Raw genomic sequence first — 19,523 nt, forward strand, 5'->3', positions numbered from 1 at the left:
AAAAGTTCAGATTTAAGGTTTTTGAGATGACTATGAGAATACTAGGGAGTAATTGTGTAGATTTGGTGTACTTAAGAGTCTTTGTTTTATCTGTTTAGTAGTCCCTCTTCCAGGTATGTTTTAATCAAGTGATGGGAATATCTGTACAGTACAGTACTACATTTCATGACATCAGGGTCATGTCACAAGCTACATTTAGTTGCTCTGCAGCAGGTGGTCTTCACTCAGTCATATCTTTTTAGCCATGCTGAAAACATGATTGTTGAGAGTTTTAAATTAATGAAGTCATTTAAGAAAGGTTTTTATACTGAAAACAATGGGTCATGGAAACTGTTAATATTTTATTAAGTTTGATCATCACTCACCAAATACAGTTGTTGATATGATGTAGTTAGCTTACATATCAGAATACAGTACTGTATTGTTTTATTTTATCAATCATTTTGAAACAGTATTAAATGCAGTATTGAGGTATATTATTTTACATGTCAGTCAGTCAAACTTTTGAATTCTCGCCAAAAATGTTGACTTGTGCTAATTCCTGTAGGTTATTCTAACATTCCTCTTCTCACTTCCCTCATTGTCCTTAGTCATGTCTCCATAGGTTGGTACATCCTACTCCAGTTTTCCGTCTTCTTCCATGTCCATCTGGACAGTCTCACGTATTGATCAATGGACTTCACATTAGTTACTTATATGCTCTTGTTGGTTACTCTTGTCTTGGCACTTGACCCTTTTGAGATTTTCTGGGGAATCCAAAACTCCAGCTTTCTGTGTTTTTTCGTGTGTCCCTTTATGCTATTTTTTTATTTATTTTTTTTTTAAGGTAGAATCTAGTTTTGTATCTTTTTAAAGTTAAATAATTGTATTTTAGTTTGGTATCTTTGAAAAAGTAAAACACTATATTGCTATGTTAGGATGCTTTGAAGTTAGGAAAAAAAAAATTTCTTTACTTTTTGCACTTAGAAATGAAAAAAAAGTAATACTGTATTGGATATTTTAAAATTATTTTTAGACCATGAAAAATTATGATACTTCCTTTACAGTGCTGCTTGACAGTTATTGCATATAAAATCAAAGGGAAAATAAAAAATAGGCAAAAATGTTTGTATTTCTATTTTGGAATGATTTACTGGTAGTTTTCCATGAATAAGCCAATACTTGTAGCATCCCAGTGCTGCTACTTCTTCTCAGCCTAATTCATAGTTAAGGTTGCTTTTTTTATTGAGCCTTTCCAGGTGCTTCAAATGCTTACTGAATGGCTCATTTCATTATTTGTGTTGACAGATATTTTATGGATGGATGCCTTTCCATGACTGTAACACTACTTGGGCTTGTGAATGATGAAAAGTATAATCACGGCTAAGAATAGCAAGAAAACCACAAACTCAGAGTAAAGTCTGCTCCCCAAGGCAAATGTATTCCGCACATTCTCACCATCATATAAAACGCAGTTCTGTGAGGCCTCATGGACCACCATCTCAGTGCCCCTGGATATTGAAATATTTATGGTTAATTTTTTTTTTATTTTTGACAGAGAACTTAAGTTATCATCCAAATCTCAAAGGGTTAATTCCTAATATCCTTCTCAGAATACAGTAATCCCTTGGTTACCTGCACTTCCCCTATTTGCTCTATACCCTTGCTGGCAGTTTTCTCAATGCAGATATGTATATATACTGTACTTAGCTAAAATAAATGGCAAAATTGTTAATAAAATGGACATGTGGATGGGTATCTGGAGCAAGATTGAATTGTCTGAATAGGAAAGGAAAAAATACCTGTTCTCAGCTAGCAGACTAACATAGCATTGTTATATTGATTGGCTTAGTGAGAATGTCATTTGCTGACTGGCTTGTTGATCAGTATTCCAGGGTAAATTGTATACTATGAATATACAACTGGCAGATGATATAACTGTATACTGTACTGTGGATAGCAAACAGAATCCATAGAAAAGGTACATAACAGGGGAGTCTTTGCATTACTGGTCCACTACTGTTCAACACTGCCAGCTATCTGGTCATTGTGTTGCAATTTTTTTTATTACAATTGTACATACACAGTATTCATTATACATACACATACAGTACATGCAGTCATTACCTTTGCTGTTTGATGATAATTATTTGATCATGATTATGAGGTTGCAATAGGCAACTTGCTAAGTTGTCAGAATTTTAGCGTTTTAAAGTACAGTATTCTTATCATAAAAAGACAAAACATATATATTTTTTTTTTATTCTACATATACAGTTTTTTAAGTTAGTGTATACTTTCTTAGGCTAAACAGGGACATGGTATGATTTTTGGGTAGCCTAGCAGTAGCATAGCCAAGACTAGCCTAGTCACTATTCCTATGCTCACACTTTAGACATATTTAGACCACCTGTGAATGCATTAGTGTCAATAATATAGTGGTTACTGTATTAGAAATACTGTATCAATGTTTGGTCTATGATACTCTTACAAATACTTGTTTTGTATTCCAGATGCCTGTCTTGCTTTTATCCCCCTCTTGCCAGATATGTATTTTAATGGCCCTTATCTTTTGAGACAATTTAACCTGAAGACCTAAACCTCTCACATACTTTTATCACTCCTTCCAGTAAAACTCTTCCTGGAGTGTTTGACTTGGTTTTGACAGGTTGACAAATCCTACTTTACCTTCCTCTCTGACCATGAGATCTAAACCCAGCTGCATTTCCATAAACCTTTTGCATTAACAGTAGAATTTCAGCATAGTGAAGATCTATGCGTCTTATTTTTTTCCAATTTTTTCCAATTAGTAACAGCATTTGTTTCAGCAAGTAGTCTGCTTAAGAAAATCTACCTATAACCAAAGATGAAAGGACCACATTCTGCAAAACATCTGTCCCAATTTCAAATGGATTAAATCAGTTTTCTGTCAGCCAAAAGTTAACAAAAATTGATTCCATATAAATTTGGAATACTGTAATAATCTACTAGCTTTTGAGGACTCGCAAAATAGCAGAATCTTCTATAAGGCGTTAAGTGAAGTACTGTCAAATACTTTTACAAAAATACAGAAAACAGTTGATTTTCATCTGGCTGGCTTTCCGCAGTGTCTAACATATTTGAAATAATTTCTTATTACTTTTAAATTCCCCAAGCTTAGATAAATAGGGAGGGCTGGCATTGGGAAAGGCATCAGTCTATGAAACATATGTCAAAATGAATTATGAAATTCCCCATTAGAAAAGGCTTATTAAAAACAGCAACCCTGACTATAGATTGAGCTAAGAAGGCTTATCACTTGCAAAACAATTGGTAAGAAAATTGTACACTCCAGCTACCACTCTGCCAAAGCATCCTCTATTGTAACCCCATTTTCTTAATCCCCAGGACCTATACTTAACCCCCAAAATCTGATAACTGTACATAATTTCATGAGGACAGTCAGGGGCTGTACTTGTTTGATCTTAAAATTCTTGGTACCAGAGATACAAACTTGCTTTTTTAATATTTAAAAGTTTTTACAAATACTGTAATTATGGTACTAAAGGATGGATGATATTTGGATAGTGTTGTAAGGAATCAGTGGAAAGGATTGTTATGAGTTCTTATCGTGAATATAGCTGGCCTTATAATAGGGTTACAGAGCTCTCCTTAACATTAACTGCTTTTTTAACAATGTTGTTTTGCATCTCATATTAGCAGTGCTCAAGTCATTTACCATTATATGGTGGTTATTTTTTATAAGTACTTGTGGGATTGAATTACATACAGTGCATGTTTGTGATGTTACCCCTGCTCTGTAAACTTTTGTCTAGTTTTTTTATCAGGTTGCACTTCTGTTGTTGATGCTGCTATAAATATGCCTTTCCATAGCACCAATGGAGTCACTAATAGATCTGTTCTCAGGTCTACACATTTCCTCCTTATCATTGACATCCTTCAGTCTTGTGGTCTCACCCAGTCATTTGCAGATAATTTTGATGTGTAGAAGTTGTATTTTCACTTGTTCTAATGTGATGCTAATATTTGCCTGGCTGGATAATATATGGGTAGAGTAGATGAAACATGGTCTGTTTCAGTGATTCCAAGACAAATTTCCTCCCTTCCATTGCTATTCTTAATTTCTGATGTTTGTGCATGTGGAAGTAGAATCACTCCGATGTAGTTATCAGTATTTTTTGGTAAATACTGTAAGGAATGTAGTGTCATTAATTGGTCTGATAACATTGTGGACTTTGCTTGAGTCTCTCCATAGATTTTTCTCCATAGCTGCTCTCTCAGATTTCTTGGTCTTGCCCATCTTTGTCTTGTAGGGGTACCATTCTGGCTGCTTGCCTTTCATGGTATATTGTAGGTGATATGTAAAGTCCTTTGTAATGTTCATTTGGCATCAGTTGCACTACTCTATGTCTTTTAATTTTCTCTCATTTGGTCTCTTCCTATTTAGCTGTCTAGCTTTCATAACTTTATCGTACTCATTTTCAACTTGAAAAATAAAGCCTTCAGGCAAGGCCTGTGAATGTAGAAATGTGACTCAGTGATCTTGTTAAGTCCATATTTGTCTGGAATAACGTTTTTGTCTTGGGGATCCTCTCCGCACCTTGTTCTTCAAAGGATTTATTTAAGCAGGAGAATCATGAGTTTTCTAAGTTTTTTGTTTTGGAGTTTATCAGTTCATAGATAAATAGATAGATGCCCCTCAGAGGTACCAACTGTAAATGTGAACTCAGTAGATTTTGTCATTTGTCAGTCTGAAGAATGCCTACTCAATTCAAGTCCATCATGTATCATGGTGCAGCTGCTGGTATCTTACTTTATTTTGATGGTTTTGTAAGTTTTATTTCTTACTTTATTTTAATGGCATCTTAAGTTTTATTTCTAACATCTCTACTTTATTTATTGTTGTTGCTCACTTTACACAGTTGACAATACAGTTATAAGTATGTTAGAAACCCAACTTTAGTGTTACTTATTTAGCTTCCAGAATTAGCTGGTTATCTAAGAATTCTTCACCATTCCTCCTTATAAGGAAAACAGTGACTACTGAGAAGGCCTCACCAAGATCTGATATAGTATCTAATATTTCAGGAGGTACATTTCCTTTAAGTCACTGGATGCTCAACTTGGTCATGTGCACCATATCAGTAAGTTTATGCACTGTTTGCTAAGAGTGTTGTGATGCTATTTCAGTGTTGCTCCCCAGTTTTGTTTTTATACATAATGCTTCAAGAAGTGCTTTCCTGGACATTTGCTTTTTGTTGTTACCTATTCTCTTGCACAGATAGTGAGGGAAATCATTGCTTAAGTAAGATGGATTGAGGAATCTTCCATTTTCTGTTCTTCATCATGTAGGCATCTTTTCATCTTGCCATAGAAACTTCAGTTGTTTAAAGATTGCTGAATTAACCCCCTCAAAAGTATGGTAAAAGTCCTTGCTGAATTAACCCCCTCAAAAGTATGGTGGAGGTCCTTGTTCTAGTAATGTGCACCTAATGGGAATATAACTGTCATGTTCTCTGATGAAGAGCAACCTGTTTTGAACCAGCCAACATCATCATCATCCTTCATGGAAACTTATTATAAAAAAAGTGCAGATTACTTCGTGTGTGAAGCAAGGGCTAGTTGATCCAGGTCCTCTTCCTGGTGCTGTTCTTTTTTAAGTAAATACAAAAAACTGTCTTGCCACTTCATAAAACACAATGAAATCATAATCAATTATGTCAGGTACCCAACTTTGTCCTATCTGGACTACTTTGCTTGTGTAGCCATTTGAACAACATTGAGGGCCGTAATTGGTTGCGGTGTCACAGTCACATTCCTCATCTTTCAGCTGATGTCAAATCACAGCTGTCCTGTAAGTTACTTTTTTTTTTTTTGTCCACTTTGAATGGTTTTGTGAAGTCTTGTTTGTATCTTAACAGCATGATAAAGCATTAGTCTAGAAATTCTGGACTCTGCTCTGTGCATTGTTTCTCAGTTTTTGTCATCTTGTTTAAATATGACATCTTTAAAGATAATAAGGACACAGCTCTTGGAAATAACCATGCTTCCGTCTACTGAAGTTATGAGATGCCAACACATTCATCTGTGGAGTGATGATAGATTTACTCTTCTGAAGTCATCGTTACTCATTGTTTTAAAAAGACTTAAAAGTTTAATGACACTCATTGTCACTTTTATCCGTAGACAGAAGTCATGTTCATCCTCCTTGCCACTGATTTTATTGTCAGATTCTGGGAATAATACACTTTAAGATAAGATTTCCGCCTTGCCAATGCAGCCCCATTCAAATGGCATCCTGCATCCGGGGAATGAATGCCAATAGCTTGATCCTTACCTTTGACATGATGGCACCAAGTCGTCCTGTTTCCTCCATGTTCATTTAGGGATAATCATAACAATGGTCTGAAGTGTCACAAGAACAGCAAACTGCAAAGAAGGAAAGATTTAAGACATCTGATGTATAGTTTTCAAAGAAAAAGGGGCTTTAGACTTCATGGTATTCATCCTTTCATCATGAGATCCTTATGTACCCTATCTCTTCTTACCTTGATGGGGTAGACCATTTACACAATACTGCTAGCGATCCAATAAAAAAATTTTCCTGGCGTGTGTGAGATCTTAGTGAAAGTTAGGTAACAGCAAGACATGTAAATATATTTTTTTAATATCTGTTAACCAAATATATTTATTTGATACTCTTTCAAGAAGACGTTAAACTTAAAGGACTATGTCAAAGAAGGTAATGATTTAGAATATCATTATTGTACTGATAAGTGTTTAGTCCAGCCATTCTTAGCAAAAGCTATTCGTATAACCTGTAACAGCGGAAACACTCGTTAGAGTTGACAAGTAAATCACAAGATGGGTCAAAAACAATTAGTAATGCTGCACTCCTAAAGAAAGTAGGGCAGATTTCAAATTCAAATAATGGAGCCATCACCTGTAGCTGAACTCTGAGTATCTCCTATCAACTGGTTGGTTGTATCAGTAAACATCATGGTTTAATAGCAGTGTTTCAAGTCAAGTCTGAAAAGTTTATGATGCTGATTATCAGTAGTACTGCTGTCATGATCATTCTTGGCAGTGAGACACTGTGTCATCTTGACAAGATATTGATATTGGTACCTTACTCTGCTAAATAAGTAGCATACACTGAAACCGTCACTTGCTTTGGCTATAGTTCTTCATATAGGCAACAAAGGCACTTATTTGGAATTGAATTTATGAAGATGGCCAAACAGGTATCTTCCAGCAGTCGTCTAAAGTACAAGTAGTATTGTGAGAAAAAGAGAACCTGTTACTTCAAGCAGTCTTGTTAAAAAGATAAAGTTCCAGGGAGGCTGCCAGACATCCAAGTAAGAGAACCATATTTACCTTGAAAGAGAAATCTTGAAAAATGAAACTTGGTTTGATATGGCACTTGAATAATGAGAAATTTGAGCTTTAATAAGTAACTTAGGAAGTCCAAATTGCAGATTTAGTGGTGATTCAAGCCAAGGGAGTCTTGAACCAGTCAACAGGTTCTATTTTCTAATAATTTGAGGCTCAGAACTTTTCTTAGGTTTGAAACATGGTTTTATTTTGGGGTAGGGGGGAATACTCATATTTCAAATTGAAATTAGCATTTACATAATTTCTGAACTTTTATTGCATTTCATTTCGTTCAGAAAGACTTATTGAACCCTGAAAGCATCTTGTTACATCTCCTGAACCTCAAACGTCTTCCAAGATTATCACCTTTTCTTCTGTTCGTACCAAATCCTCGTTAGTTCATGGGACATCAGCTACTACCAGTTCATGATTAGGTGACAGAATTTGATACCTAGAAAAGAAGAAAAAATGTCATTAACAGGCAAAAAGGATCAGCAAGTAAAGATCTTAAGCACTTAATTTTGCCTCAGAAAAACTTGTCTTAAAAAAAGAAACTGAGAACATTAGGGTACATGTACTCAGTAAGGTAGAAGCTGTTATGAATATAATCCATAAATGATAAGGATCACACAAAATGTATCTTGGACTTTTTTTTTTGTTTAAACCTGTTTTGTTGCCATGATTCTCTTTTTACAGGTGCCTCTCTTATCAGCAGCATATATAAATGTTATTATTTTTGGGGGGGCCTTTTGTAGCATTTTTGGAAGTGGTTCAACATTGGTATCAGTGCATTAGGAATTAATTCTTTAGGTGCACAACATTCTGTTCATCTGAATCCTTAAACAATTGTACCCACCCGTCCACTCTCGCCTCGAAAATAACTGAATTTGATTTATAGTAAATGAAAATTCACTAATCTACTTAAACATGTGGTGCAGTATTTATTGTGTCAACAGTAATCTTTTGTTTAGTCTCCGTTGTGCAAGTCGTGAGTTATTGTACTCAGTTAATTGATTTCCATGAATGGGGGGATTTGTGTTTTTGTAATGTGAAGTAACTGAAAAATCATAGGAATTTTCGAGACAATCGGTGAATTGAAATCTTCAACAGTAAAGATAAGGAAAATTATAGGATTAGTTAGGGGTAGTGATGTTATGGCTTTAATGTTCTTACTTTTGGTAAAGGTATATAAAGATGGAAGCCCTTAAATGCTATGTCGCACGACAAGAAAATTACAGTATTAGTGGCTTCAATTATTCTTAGTTTTTAAGGGCTTATGACTCTGGAAACCCCTAAAGGCTTGGGCCCCTGAGGACATTATGATTTCAATTTTGAAGCAGCTTAAAAGAATCTTAATCGCCAGTGAAGAGTTTACCAGGAATGTGCTCATGTAATACTCCCTGTTTTAATGCTACTTTTGTTTTATATAAAGGAAAAGCATATGCTAAGAATATTTACAAACTTCTCGCTATATAAGTGTCAATAAGCGGTTTTCATGAAGGATTGGACCGTCAGATATCACAGCTCATGAAAAATTACTTGTTTCAGCCCAGTCAGTGGTGGTTTCAATGGAAGTGTGCTATACTAAACTATTGGTTACTTTTGATAAACAGTTCAACATTTACCAGATGTTCTTGATCTAAGGCCATTAACCAGGTGTACATAGCTTCAGAATATTTACCTTGGGCAGGGGAATGTTTCATGTTTGGTACCCTAAAGAAGTAAATGGTGTCAAATGGTACTCCATTGGCCTATTGGAGAGGTTTTATTTGGATGATTAATTATGCTACGTGAGTGACTGTGATGCTGAAAAGCTGTTGGGTTCGGGAACGTAAGCCTCTACCACAAAACAGTGGACTCTGACCTAATACTCATGACTCGTTCTTTCATTTTGCATTTCTATTAGAATCTTGCTCTGGAAGTTACCTTGCTGGCCTTTGCATACTGCACACAACAGTGTTGGTGACTCGTGGCTAACGTATTCTTCTCCTTTTTTTATTTGTAGGCAATACAGAAATTCTCACAGTTTTTGGACACACATTTTAAGATGTGGTTCCTGTTGACCTCTTGTACAGGGGCTGGAGGGTTTTATTGTGAGTTCCAGAAAGAATGTTCTCTTTACTTGAAACTGGTGTATACTCGTCTGTCTATATATATATATATATATATATATATATATATATATATATATATATATATATATATATATATATATATATATTACATTCAAACATACATACATATCTATACATATACATATATACATACTCGTACATGAATACATATAAATTGTAATTATTTTTTAGTCGTTTCAGTGACGTTCATTTGCTAAATCATAGTTACGCTGAAGTGGCCCGTTGATATGACGGATGTGAGTTAATGCCTAGTGATCCTAGAATTAATTTATATTAATAATGTTTCAGAAATTTGGTCTGTTTTGAAGTTGTAACATTGTGTCGGGAATTAGGGGTCTAAAGAATTAGTAGTCCTATGTATGCATTGATGTATATCCATTTAAACGCACTCAGAAGACAAGCTTGTTGATAACATTGTTAGAAAATGTATGTAGTTTCTTGAAAATCACTCAGATAAGTTCATGTCTGCCATCGCCTACTCACGTATCAGGTTGTTTTGAACGATATTTATAAAAAATACAAGTCAAGGAGGGAGAATATCAACTTCGAGAAAGACCTGATCAGTATCACTGTTGTATCTCCTTATCTTACCTTTCCAACGTCTCGAGGAAATGTTCTTGATTGCTCTACATCGATAAGGACATGTAGCTCTCTTCTTTTTCTTTCTCCAGCTACACACCAGTTAAGCGTGTAGCCTGGACAACAACAGCGACAGTAGCAACAACAACAACAACACGATGACAACGTATCTTGTTCGATACTCAGATAAAAGTGATAAACTCGGGTGTCGAGGTCACAGCTATTAACGCCGTGTGCACCGGGGCTTCTCTAGCTGCTGGTGCCGTGTGCAGAAGGCGATATAAATTAGCGATAGAATATCGGTATCGATTGAGATCAGGCGTATCTCTGCGGTGACAATGTCTTTATATGTAATGATTAATGGACTGCACACGGCACGCAAAATGACTTTATAATGCTTAAGACGCTGTGGGCGCGCGGCAAATAAGTGACGGTTACTATTTTGAGTTGTCTGGACTCCTGTCTGGTCTTCACTGTGATTACACACACACATACAAACATACATAATATTATACTGTATATATATATATAAATTGTGTATGTGTGTGTATCATTTACAGTACTTTGTTGTCTTAACCTTGACACTGAAGCAGATTAATAAAAAATTCACTGAATATTTTCAGTTGCAGTTTTTGCTCTATAGACCTTGGTTACGAATCCACTTATCTCTTTTGTCTAAGAATGTTATCTTCCCTGTTTTCTCTAGAACTATTAAAAATAAAAGCAGGCAGGGTGGGGTAGGGGTGGATATTTATGTAGTGCTCTTAGTTACAAGACACCGTCTAGTGGATGAATAATTGTCTTCCCCCCCCCAGATTTTTTTAAAGTTGGTGTTATTGGTCCGTAAGTGTGTTGGAACAAGTTCAAAGGTCATTTTACTTTTTAGCCGTGATATTTTTCAGAGAGGGCATAGGCATATGGTTAAAAAAAATTGCTGAACATATATATATATGTGTGTGTGTAGATAGATAGATTAGATAGATAGATAGATACACGTTAGTGACTCTGTCGTGATGATGTGAAATGTATGTTTAATTAGTATAGTGAAATATAAAACATTCGTCTTAGCAAAAATTACGATCTCCGTGTATAATGATGTTAGAGCCTTGTTTAAACTAACGTTAATTGATATATTACAAAATAGTTTTTAACTATCTCGATTTTTCTGTAGTAAGGGAACGGACACAAACATCGGAATATACTGGTTGTCTGCCTGACTGGTGCACTGTAGGCATTACTAGAGGGTGTTTAGAGGGTCGTTTCGGCCCTTGGCTTCATTCACTCTTTTTTAGCCGTTTACTTCACCTCTTTTCCCTGTTTCTCCAGTGTTGCTGTCCAGCCTCCCGGTAGGGGGTGTGTAGTGCCGTCAGTGCACCTCACGCGCGGTGCACTGTAGGCATTACTTAAGGCTTTTTGCAGCGTTCTTTCGGCCCCTAGCTTCAACACCTTTCATTCCTGTTAATGTACCTCCGTTCAAATTCTCTTTCTTCCATCTAACTTTCCACTCTCTTCTGACAATTGTTTCATAGTGCAACTGCGAGGTTTTCTCCCTGTTACACCTTTCAAACCTTCTCACTGTCAATTTCCCTCTCAGCCCTGAATGACTTGGCCTTTGAAAAGTTAAGTATATCTTAGTTTAACCAGGCCACTGAGCTGATTAACAGCTCTCCTAAATTTAGATTTATTTTTACGTGGCTAAGAACCAATTGGTTACCTAGCAACGGGACCTACAGCTTATTGTGGAATCGGAACCACATTATAGCGAGAAGTGAATTTCTATCACCAGAAACAAATTCCTCTTGTTCCTCACTGGCCGGTCGGAGATTCGAACTCGCGACCAACAGAGTGGTAGCTGAGAACGGAACCCTCTCACCCAGCGAGGAAGGCTTGGCCTTTGCCCTAAATTGTATATTCTATTGCTGTCCAGGCTCTCCAACTGTTACTTGTTAGTGAAATTTGGTTTTAATTTTCTCGGTTCGACCTTTATATCCTTGCATTCCATCTATATTTTCTGGATCTCTTTATCTTGCTGTCCAACTACTCCAACTCCCTCTTTCCTCTTTCTCCGTCTTACTCGCTGAATGGCCGAAAGTGCATCGGTGTTTTTGATTTTGGCGTCTGCGACCACGGCAGTTGCGACGCCAATTTCACCAAAAAATTGATTAGTTATACTTTTAGTGATCATCTGCTGTTCGTTTTTCTCCCGCTAAGACAGGTCTTTGGTCTTCCTAAGGGATTTATTATTGTAACTTGTATTTGTTCCGTTAGTTACATTGTTAACTTTCATAGGATATATAAATTACATTGTTACCCTTCATAGAATATATCAGTTACATTGTTACCTTTCATAGAATGTATCAGTTACATTGTTACCTTTCATAGAATATATCAATTACGTTGTTAGCTTTCATAGAATATATCAATTACATTGTTACCTTTCATAGAATATATCAGTCACATTGTTACCTTTCATAGAATATATCAATTGCATTGTTACCCTTCATAGAATATATCAAATATAGTTACATTGTTACCTTTCATAGAATATATCAGTTACATTGTTACCTTCCATAGAATATATCAAATATAGTTACATTGTTACCTTTCATAGAATATATCAATTACATTGTTACCCTTCATAGAATATATCAAATATAGTTACATTGTTACCTTTCATAGAATATATCAATTACATTGTTACCTCCCATAGAATATAGCAGTTACATTGTTAACTTTCATAGAATATATCAGTTACATTGTTACCTATCATAGAATATATCAGTTGGATTGTCAACTTTCATTTTCCTTTTTAAGGCTGCGGATAAACGTGTAGTATATTTTGATTGTATCATTTCGATTTTACTTTTTCGTTAATTTTACTTTTATTCTGGAAAAAAGGCAGAGGAAACTTCGTACACACAAATAAAAAAATGGAAAAACACGTCAAAAGGAAAGAGAAGAATAATGAAGTATAGATAAAAATATATAAATCAAGATAAGCAAATATACATGATCACAAAAGTCCACTATAGGCAGATAATTAGCCAACAACATTATAGAACGTTCGATCAATAATAACTTGCGTCATCATTAGATTTCTTGTTGGGTATGTCAAAGATAACCTACAGTACTTTAGCCTTTGAGTGAGTGACATGACTCGTTACAGAAACTTAAGAATTTTTCTCTCTCTCTCTCTCTCTCTCTCTCTCTCTCTCTCTCTCTCTCTCTCTCTCTCTCTCTCTCTCTCTCTCTCTCTTAGAATTAGTCTCTTAAATTTAGTTAATTTGTCTTTAGAATAGCTGATGCATTGGTACGCTTTTCAGTTGTTCTATTTTCGTTCGTATAGTATTTATTTATTTATTCATTCATTTATTTACTTATTTATTTATTTATTTATTTATTTATTTATTTATTCACTTATTTGTTTACTTTTCAACGAGTTATGGGTTTTGTGGCATTCACAGCCAAATTGACGTATAGATGGAATAAAATGCGATGATGGGTCGAGAACATTTTCACATTTCAACATTCAGGGCCATCACTGTACAATGTTGTCAGCAGTTTTACATCTGCATATTGTATCGACATTTTATAGATTATGATGTTTTCTGTATTCCTTTTTCTTTGTGGTGATTGGTGTTTTCAATGTGAGACGTGGCATACTTATGAAAAAAGATGCGTCTCCAGATAAGTCGAAGTCACCTAAAAGTAAGAAGTATTTGGTCTTTTATTTCATGTTCAGGAGTTTTCAGGTGGTCATACTTTGTTGGAGACCAGTGACTTTTGAAGTGGTTGGAGACCAATGGCTGTTATGCGTTTATTGGAAACCAATGACTTTCGCAATGGCTGGAGACCAATCACTTTCGCAGGCAGCTATGTATTGATTGGAGACCATTCACTTTCGCTGGCTGTTGTGCATTTATGGGGGACCAATGACTTTCGCAGGCGGTTATGCATTGATTGGAGGCCAATCAGTTTAGCAGGCAACTATGCATTGATTGGAGGCCAATCACTTTAGCAGGCAGCTATGCATTGATTGGAGACCAATCACTTTAGCAGGCAGCTATGCATTGATTGGAGACCAATCACTTTTGCAGGTGGTTACGCATTGACTGGAGACCAATGACTTTCTCAGGCGGTTATGCATTGATTGGAGGCCAGTGACTTATGCAGTGGTTGTAGACCAATGACTTTTGTGGGCAGTTATGCAGTGATTGGATAACAATGACTTTTGTAGGTGGTTATGCATTGGTTGGAGACCATTCATTTTTGCGGCTTGTTATGCATTTATTTGAGGCCAATGACTTTTGCAGTGGTTGAAGAGCCATAACTTTCCCAGGCAGCTATGCATTGATTGGAGACCATTCACTTTTGCTGATTGTGCATTGATTTGGAGACCAGTGACTCACAGGCGGTTATGCATTGCTTGGAGGGCAGTGACTTATGCAGCGGTTGGAGACCAATGACTTTCGTAGTCGGGTATACGCATTGATTAGATGGTACCGCTGAACTTGACAACAGGCAGCCAATAATAGTGACACAACTGGAGCCATGATTGTGTGAAATCATCGTAATAAAAATGTGCGATTTCTAAAGAAGGAAATATTGTCAACTTGTTGCAAAGTTTGATGACAAATTGCGTCAAAATACCGTAAAACTTACATGCTTTAGAAACCAAAACTTAACCGTCATTACCTTTGAAAGTCTGACTGGTTTTAGTTCTCCTTCTGTCATGTAAGATTACGCTTGGATCACGACAACCAGCTATATATAGTCCATTAGAATGTGTGTTCATGGGGTTTGACCTTGGTGAAGGTATGCACTCTTTAAGGGCTGTTTCCTCTTGTTTAATATTTTCACTGTAGGCTGCTGCTTTGTGGTGTCACATTGATTACTATACTGGTTACGAGGTTGTGAGAATTACTTATGATAATTTAGTTTTTCGTTGTTTTTATATGATAAGGTACACAAGCGCACGTGCAATATATATATATATATATATATATATATATATATATATATATATATATATATATATATATATATATATATATATATATATATATATATATATATATATAAAGACAAAATCCACGAAGGAAAGAGAAACACTGGAGTGCTGCGAGGCCTTTCGACTGTCGTCCTTTACTTCGCAGACTGCTAAGTAAAGGTCAACAGTCGAAAGGCCTCACTGCACTCCATTGTTTCTCTTTCCCTCGTAGATTTTGTCTTTATTTATATATTTATCACGTTCCATATTTTCGTGATTCAGTTATACACATACAGTATATATATAGTATATATATATATATATATATATATATATATATATATATATATATATATATATATATATATATATATATATATATATATGAGTATGTGTGTGTGCGTGTGTGTTTGAGAGAAAGAGAGAGAGACTATTCTTTGCTCATTTTAACTTCGTGTCTTATTTAAGAACTTTAAAAAGCAACGTGGGAGAAAGTTGATGACAATTAGCTTTGCTGAATATGCATCTTTCAAACCCTCCTGGTTACCGGTCACTCTTCTCTTCTCGAAGGTCGGATATTATCAGTGATAGTGAGATCGAGGTAAAGGTTCTTTTTCTGTTGCATAAGGGACGCCAGCCAATGCGACCTCACGAGACCTTCATCCTGAAGCTGTCTTCTTGATGTCACCTGTGTGGACTTCAAGGTTAAAGGTTTGTTTTCTGCAATGCGACTTTGCTTTTGTGTCGGAGCAATATATGCTTTCCCTGAATTGAGCGAAGGCTAATAAAAGCATATTGTTCACTTTGTGGAGAGAGATTCTGTGACGTTTCTGTTATTTAAATGTCTGTCCCGTGTCATTTGGTGGTTCTGCTGAAGATTTTGTATGTGTTTTATTTTAGTTTTTTTATATTTTTGGGCAATTAGAATATTTTCTTCTTCGTCCCATTTGATTTCACTAAAGAAAAAAGTGTGGTTTCCTCTCTCTGATTTAGGTTTTCTTCTTCTTCTTCTTCTTCTTCTTCTTCTTCTTCTTCTTCTTCTTCTTCTTCTTCTTCTTCTTCTTACTACTACTACTACTACTACTACTACTACTACTACTACTACTACTACTACTACTACTACTGAAGTCATTATATATGCAGGTGTAGTTTTTGAGTTTAACATAATGGATCTCGAACTGTGCTTCATGTTAACCAGTCGCCTCACTACAGTAACTGTTAACTTTACCATGATTTTTTCAAAGTTTTTGAGAAATTTTGGTAGATGTATCACAATTTTGTGTGTGAATGTTTTTATGACTTGCTTTTGTTTCGTTCAGTGTTCCTTAGCGTCTAATCATTTATGAATTTTAAGTGTAGTGTGATGTTGAACATCAGTATTTGTCAGTCTTGCTTCTTGCCTAGAAAATCGTGCATGGAGGCGACTATTTAATGAGGCCTCTGCGTGAGCAGTACTGCCCTAAAATGGAAGACTGCAGTATCTGGAAAAATACAAAACAAAAATTTTAGTTACTGCAGTTTTCCCTTGCCTTACTACTGATTTTGCAGATACTGCAAAAAGGACCCCCTAAATGCTCGTGGAAAGCATTGAAAAATCATTCTGAAACTGCAGTAACTTTTGTATTGGTGTTTCACGAGCCCAGTAGGTGGCATATCACAGTTTCGAAAAATTTTGCAGATACTGCAGTTTTCCATTTTTGGGTAGGATACCTGACAGAAAGGAGAAGCCACTGAATGTATTTGTGCATCCCAAGAAGACATTTTTTTTCAAAGAGGTAACTGCTTGGGAAATATCAAACTAAATGGAAGAGACTATTAAGTGTAAGTCATGAGAAAGCATACGTCCGAACCCCAAGGCAAGCCATTAGATAGAAAGACTTTTTGACTAAGTGAGGGTAATTATTGCAGCACGAAGTCAAGAGTGTGGACCATGGCAGATGTGTCAGAATAGTCTGAGATAAATGTCTTTGTCCCTAAAGGCCAGCAACCAGTTTTTTTTTTTTTTTTTTTTTTTTTTTTTTTTACTGATTATCGTACTATTAGGAAGGTACACTTGAGTACAGAGGAAGTTTTTTGTGGCTGTTATGTGTATATGTAAGTGACTTGTTGTTGACAGGAGAATCAGAGGGAGATGTCTTAGAACTGTTTAAAATATGGAAGAAGGAAGTGAAGAAGAGAGAATTGAACATCAGTTCAAGAAAAGTCCAAGATGACTGTGAAGAAATCCAAAGAGAAAACAGACTAAATCGGGAAATTAGATGTGAGGATGTGTATCGAATATAACAGATGGTGTCACTGGAGATGCTCATGATTGCAAAACGTGAATGGAGTAAACGATCTTCAAATGCCCGAGTTGTGTAGGAGGAGGAGGAGAAGTAGGTTCTTGTTATGTTATGGTGGAGAAGCGGGAGGAGGGAGGGGTGGGCAGACCGTGGAGGAGGTATAACTTTTCTGTTAACGGGACAAACTGGAGTGGGAAATAGGCCTATATACAGACAAGGGCTTAAAAAAAAAAAAAACGGAGTAGCAGCAGCAGCGTGGGTGAAGTGGAAGGAGATCGCTTGACTAATAATAAATGAGGATATGCCATTGTACAAGACCTGTCTTTTGTGCTGTAGAGACGTAGACGCTTACAAAGGAAACGGATGACCCTTTTTTCTGAGGAAGTGTCCATACAAAATGCTGAGGGTCACGGCTGGAGTACCATGGGAATCGGCGGGGGAGGGGGGTGAAAAACAGACGGAGCTTTCGAAGACTGAGATGGTTTGGCCATGTGAAAAGAATGTGGAAAGAAGAGTAATGGCAGGATGACCACCAGTGAATCACGTGGTAATGCAGAAAGTGCGGAAGTCTGAATAGATTGGAAAGAACTCTTTACACATTCAAATGCTCATATGATGTGTCATGAGACTATTGCCGAATTTAGATTGTATTCGGTATATATTTGCCTCGTCACGTGCTGCATTGCAGTTAGAATTCTGTGCACTTGTTGAATTCATCAGTGCGACTTGCAGGTTACCAGTGTGTATATATTTGCATTTTTATTTTACCTTTGTCTGGGTATTTGAGAGGTATTGTACAGTATAGTTTCACTTGGCTCTTGAACTTATATGTTACTTTTTGGTATAAAGCCTCTTCACCTCTGAAGAGGTGACTTAAGCGCCTTCTCTTCCATTTATTATTATAGATTTTTATTTTCAAAGGAACCCGGTGGTGGGGGGGTGGTTGCCGTCAGTGCACCTCACGCGTTGCACTGTAGGCATTACTTTTCAGCGTCCCTTCGGCTCCTAGCTGCAACCCCTCTCATTCCTCTTACTCTACCTCCGTTCATACGCTCTTTCTTCCATCTTACTTTCCACCCTCTCCTAAGAATTGTTCCTTAGTGCAGCTTCGAGGTTTTCCTCCTGTTACACCTTTCAAACCTTTTAACTCTCAATTTCCCTTTCAGCGCTGAATGACCTCATAGGTTCCAGCGACTGGCTTTTCGCCTAAATTTTATATTCCATTTTACCCCGTATAGGGGTGGTGCCGTTAGTGCACCTCACGCGTTGCACTGTAGGCATTACTCAAGGCTCTTTTCAGCGTCCTTTCGACACCAAGCTGCAACCCCTTTCATTCCTCTTATTGTACCTCCGTCCATATTCTCTTTCTTCCATCTTACTTTCCACCTTCCCCTAACAATTGTTGCAGTGCTACTGCGGGGTTTTCCTCCTGTTACACCTTTCAAATCTTTTAACTCTCAATTTCCCTTTCAGCGCTGGATGACAATAGGTCCCTGCGATTGGCCTTTGGCCTATATTTTAAATTCCATTCCATTCCATTTTCACTAAGGATGAGGTTACGAGCTCCATGCCTCTGTAGATGGTAGGGACTAACGGGAAGTTCGGAACAACTGATATTTAGTTAAGTGGGTCAAGTTCACCAATAGACTTGCATTTGTCGATGAAACCATGAGTAATTGGGGCTTTGTAATCTATCTGTACTATCAGGTCACTCTCAGGTGCGAAGTTACCTATGGATACATTTTTCATATCGATAAGCAGCGAACTTTATTTAAAGACATGTAGATTATTCTTCAGTACAAAACTATATCTTGGATTAGGTCCGTTTATGTAATGGCTCTTGATTCCCATAGAGTTGTGTAGTATTTAAATGCCCAGAAGGGCTTTTCTTAATGGAGCTTGACATACTCGCATTTTGTACAGTATTCATGATTTCTTAATGTAACTTGATATATATTTTTTTGTACAGTATTCATGATCTAATTAATTTAACTATATTCTTTTTTTGTACAGTATTCATGGTTTCTTAATTAACGTAACTTGATATATTCTTGTTTTTTGTATAGTTTTCATGATTTCTTAATTAGTTTATCTTGATATATTCTTGTTTTTTATACAGTATTCATGATTTTGTAAATTATTGTAACTTGATGATATAGCCTTTTTTTCGTACTGTATTCATGA

At 36.3% G+C, this 19,523-nt stretch overlaps 2 protein-coding genes across 3 annotated transcripts in view; one reads left to right on the plus strand and one right to left on the minus strand.

Moving 5' to 3' along the window:
* The window catches only part of Pgls (6-phosphogluconolactonase), a 29,148-nt gene extending 18,792 nt beyond the window's left edge, over positions 1-10,356 (minus strand). Inside the window, exons 1-3 of the mRNA XM_067123762.1 lie at positions 10,080-10,356; positions 7,720-7,804; positions 6,317-6,408 (exon numbers count right to left, since the gene is read on the minus strand). Of these exons, the coding sequence (XP_066979863.1) occupies positions 6,317-6,361 (45 nt within the window). The 5' untranslated portion in view covers positions 6,362-6,408; positions 7,720-7,804; positions 10,080-10,356. The remainder of the gene's footprint in view (positions 1-6,316; positions 6,409-7,719; positions 7,805-10,079) is intronic.
* Ctr1A (Copper transporter 1A) overlaps positions 1-19,523 on the plus strand; it is a 118,315-nt gene that overhangs the window by 6,154 nt on the left and 92,638 nt on the right. The gene's annotated exons all lie outside the window — the stretch shown is intronic.

This window comes from Macrobrachium rosenbergii, chromosome 21 (genome assembly GCF_040412425.1).
Source record: "Macrobrachium rosenbergii isolate ZJJX-2024 chromosome 21, ASM4041242v1, whole genome shotgun sequence".
Classification (NCBI taxonomy): domain Eukaryota; kingdom Metazoa; phylum Arthropoda; class Malacostraca; order Decapoda; family Palaemonidae; genus Macrobrachium; species Macrobrachium rosenbergii.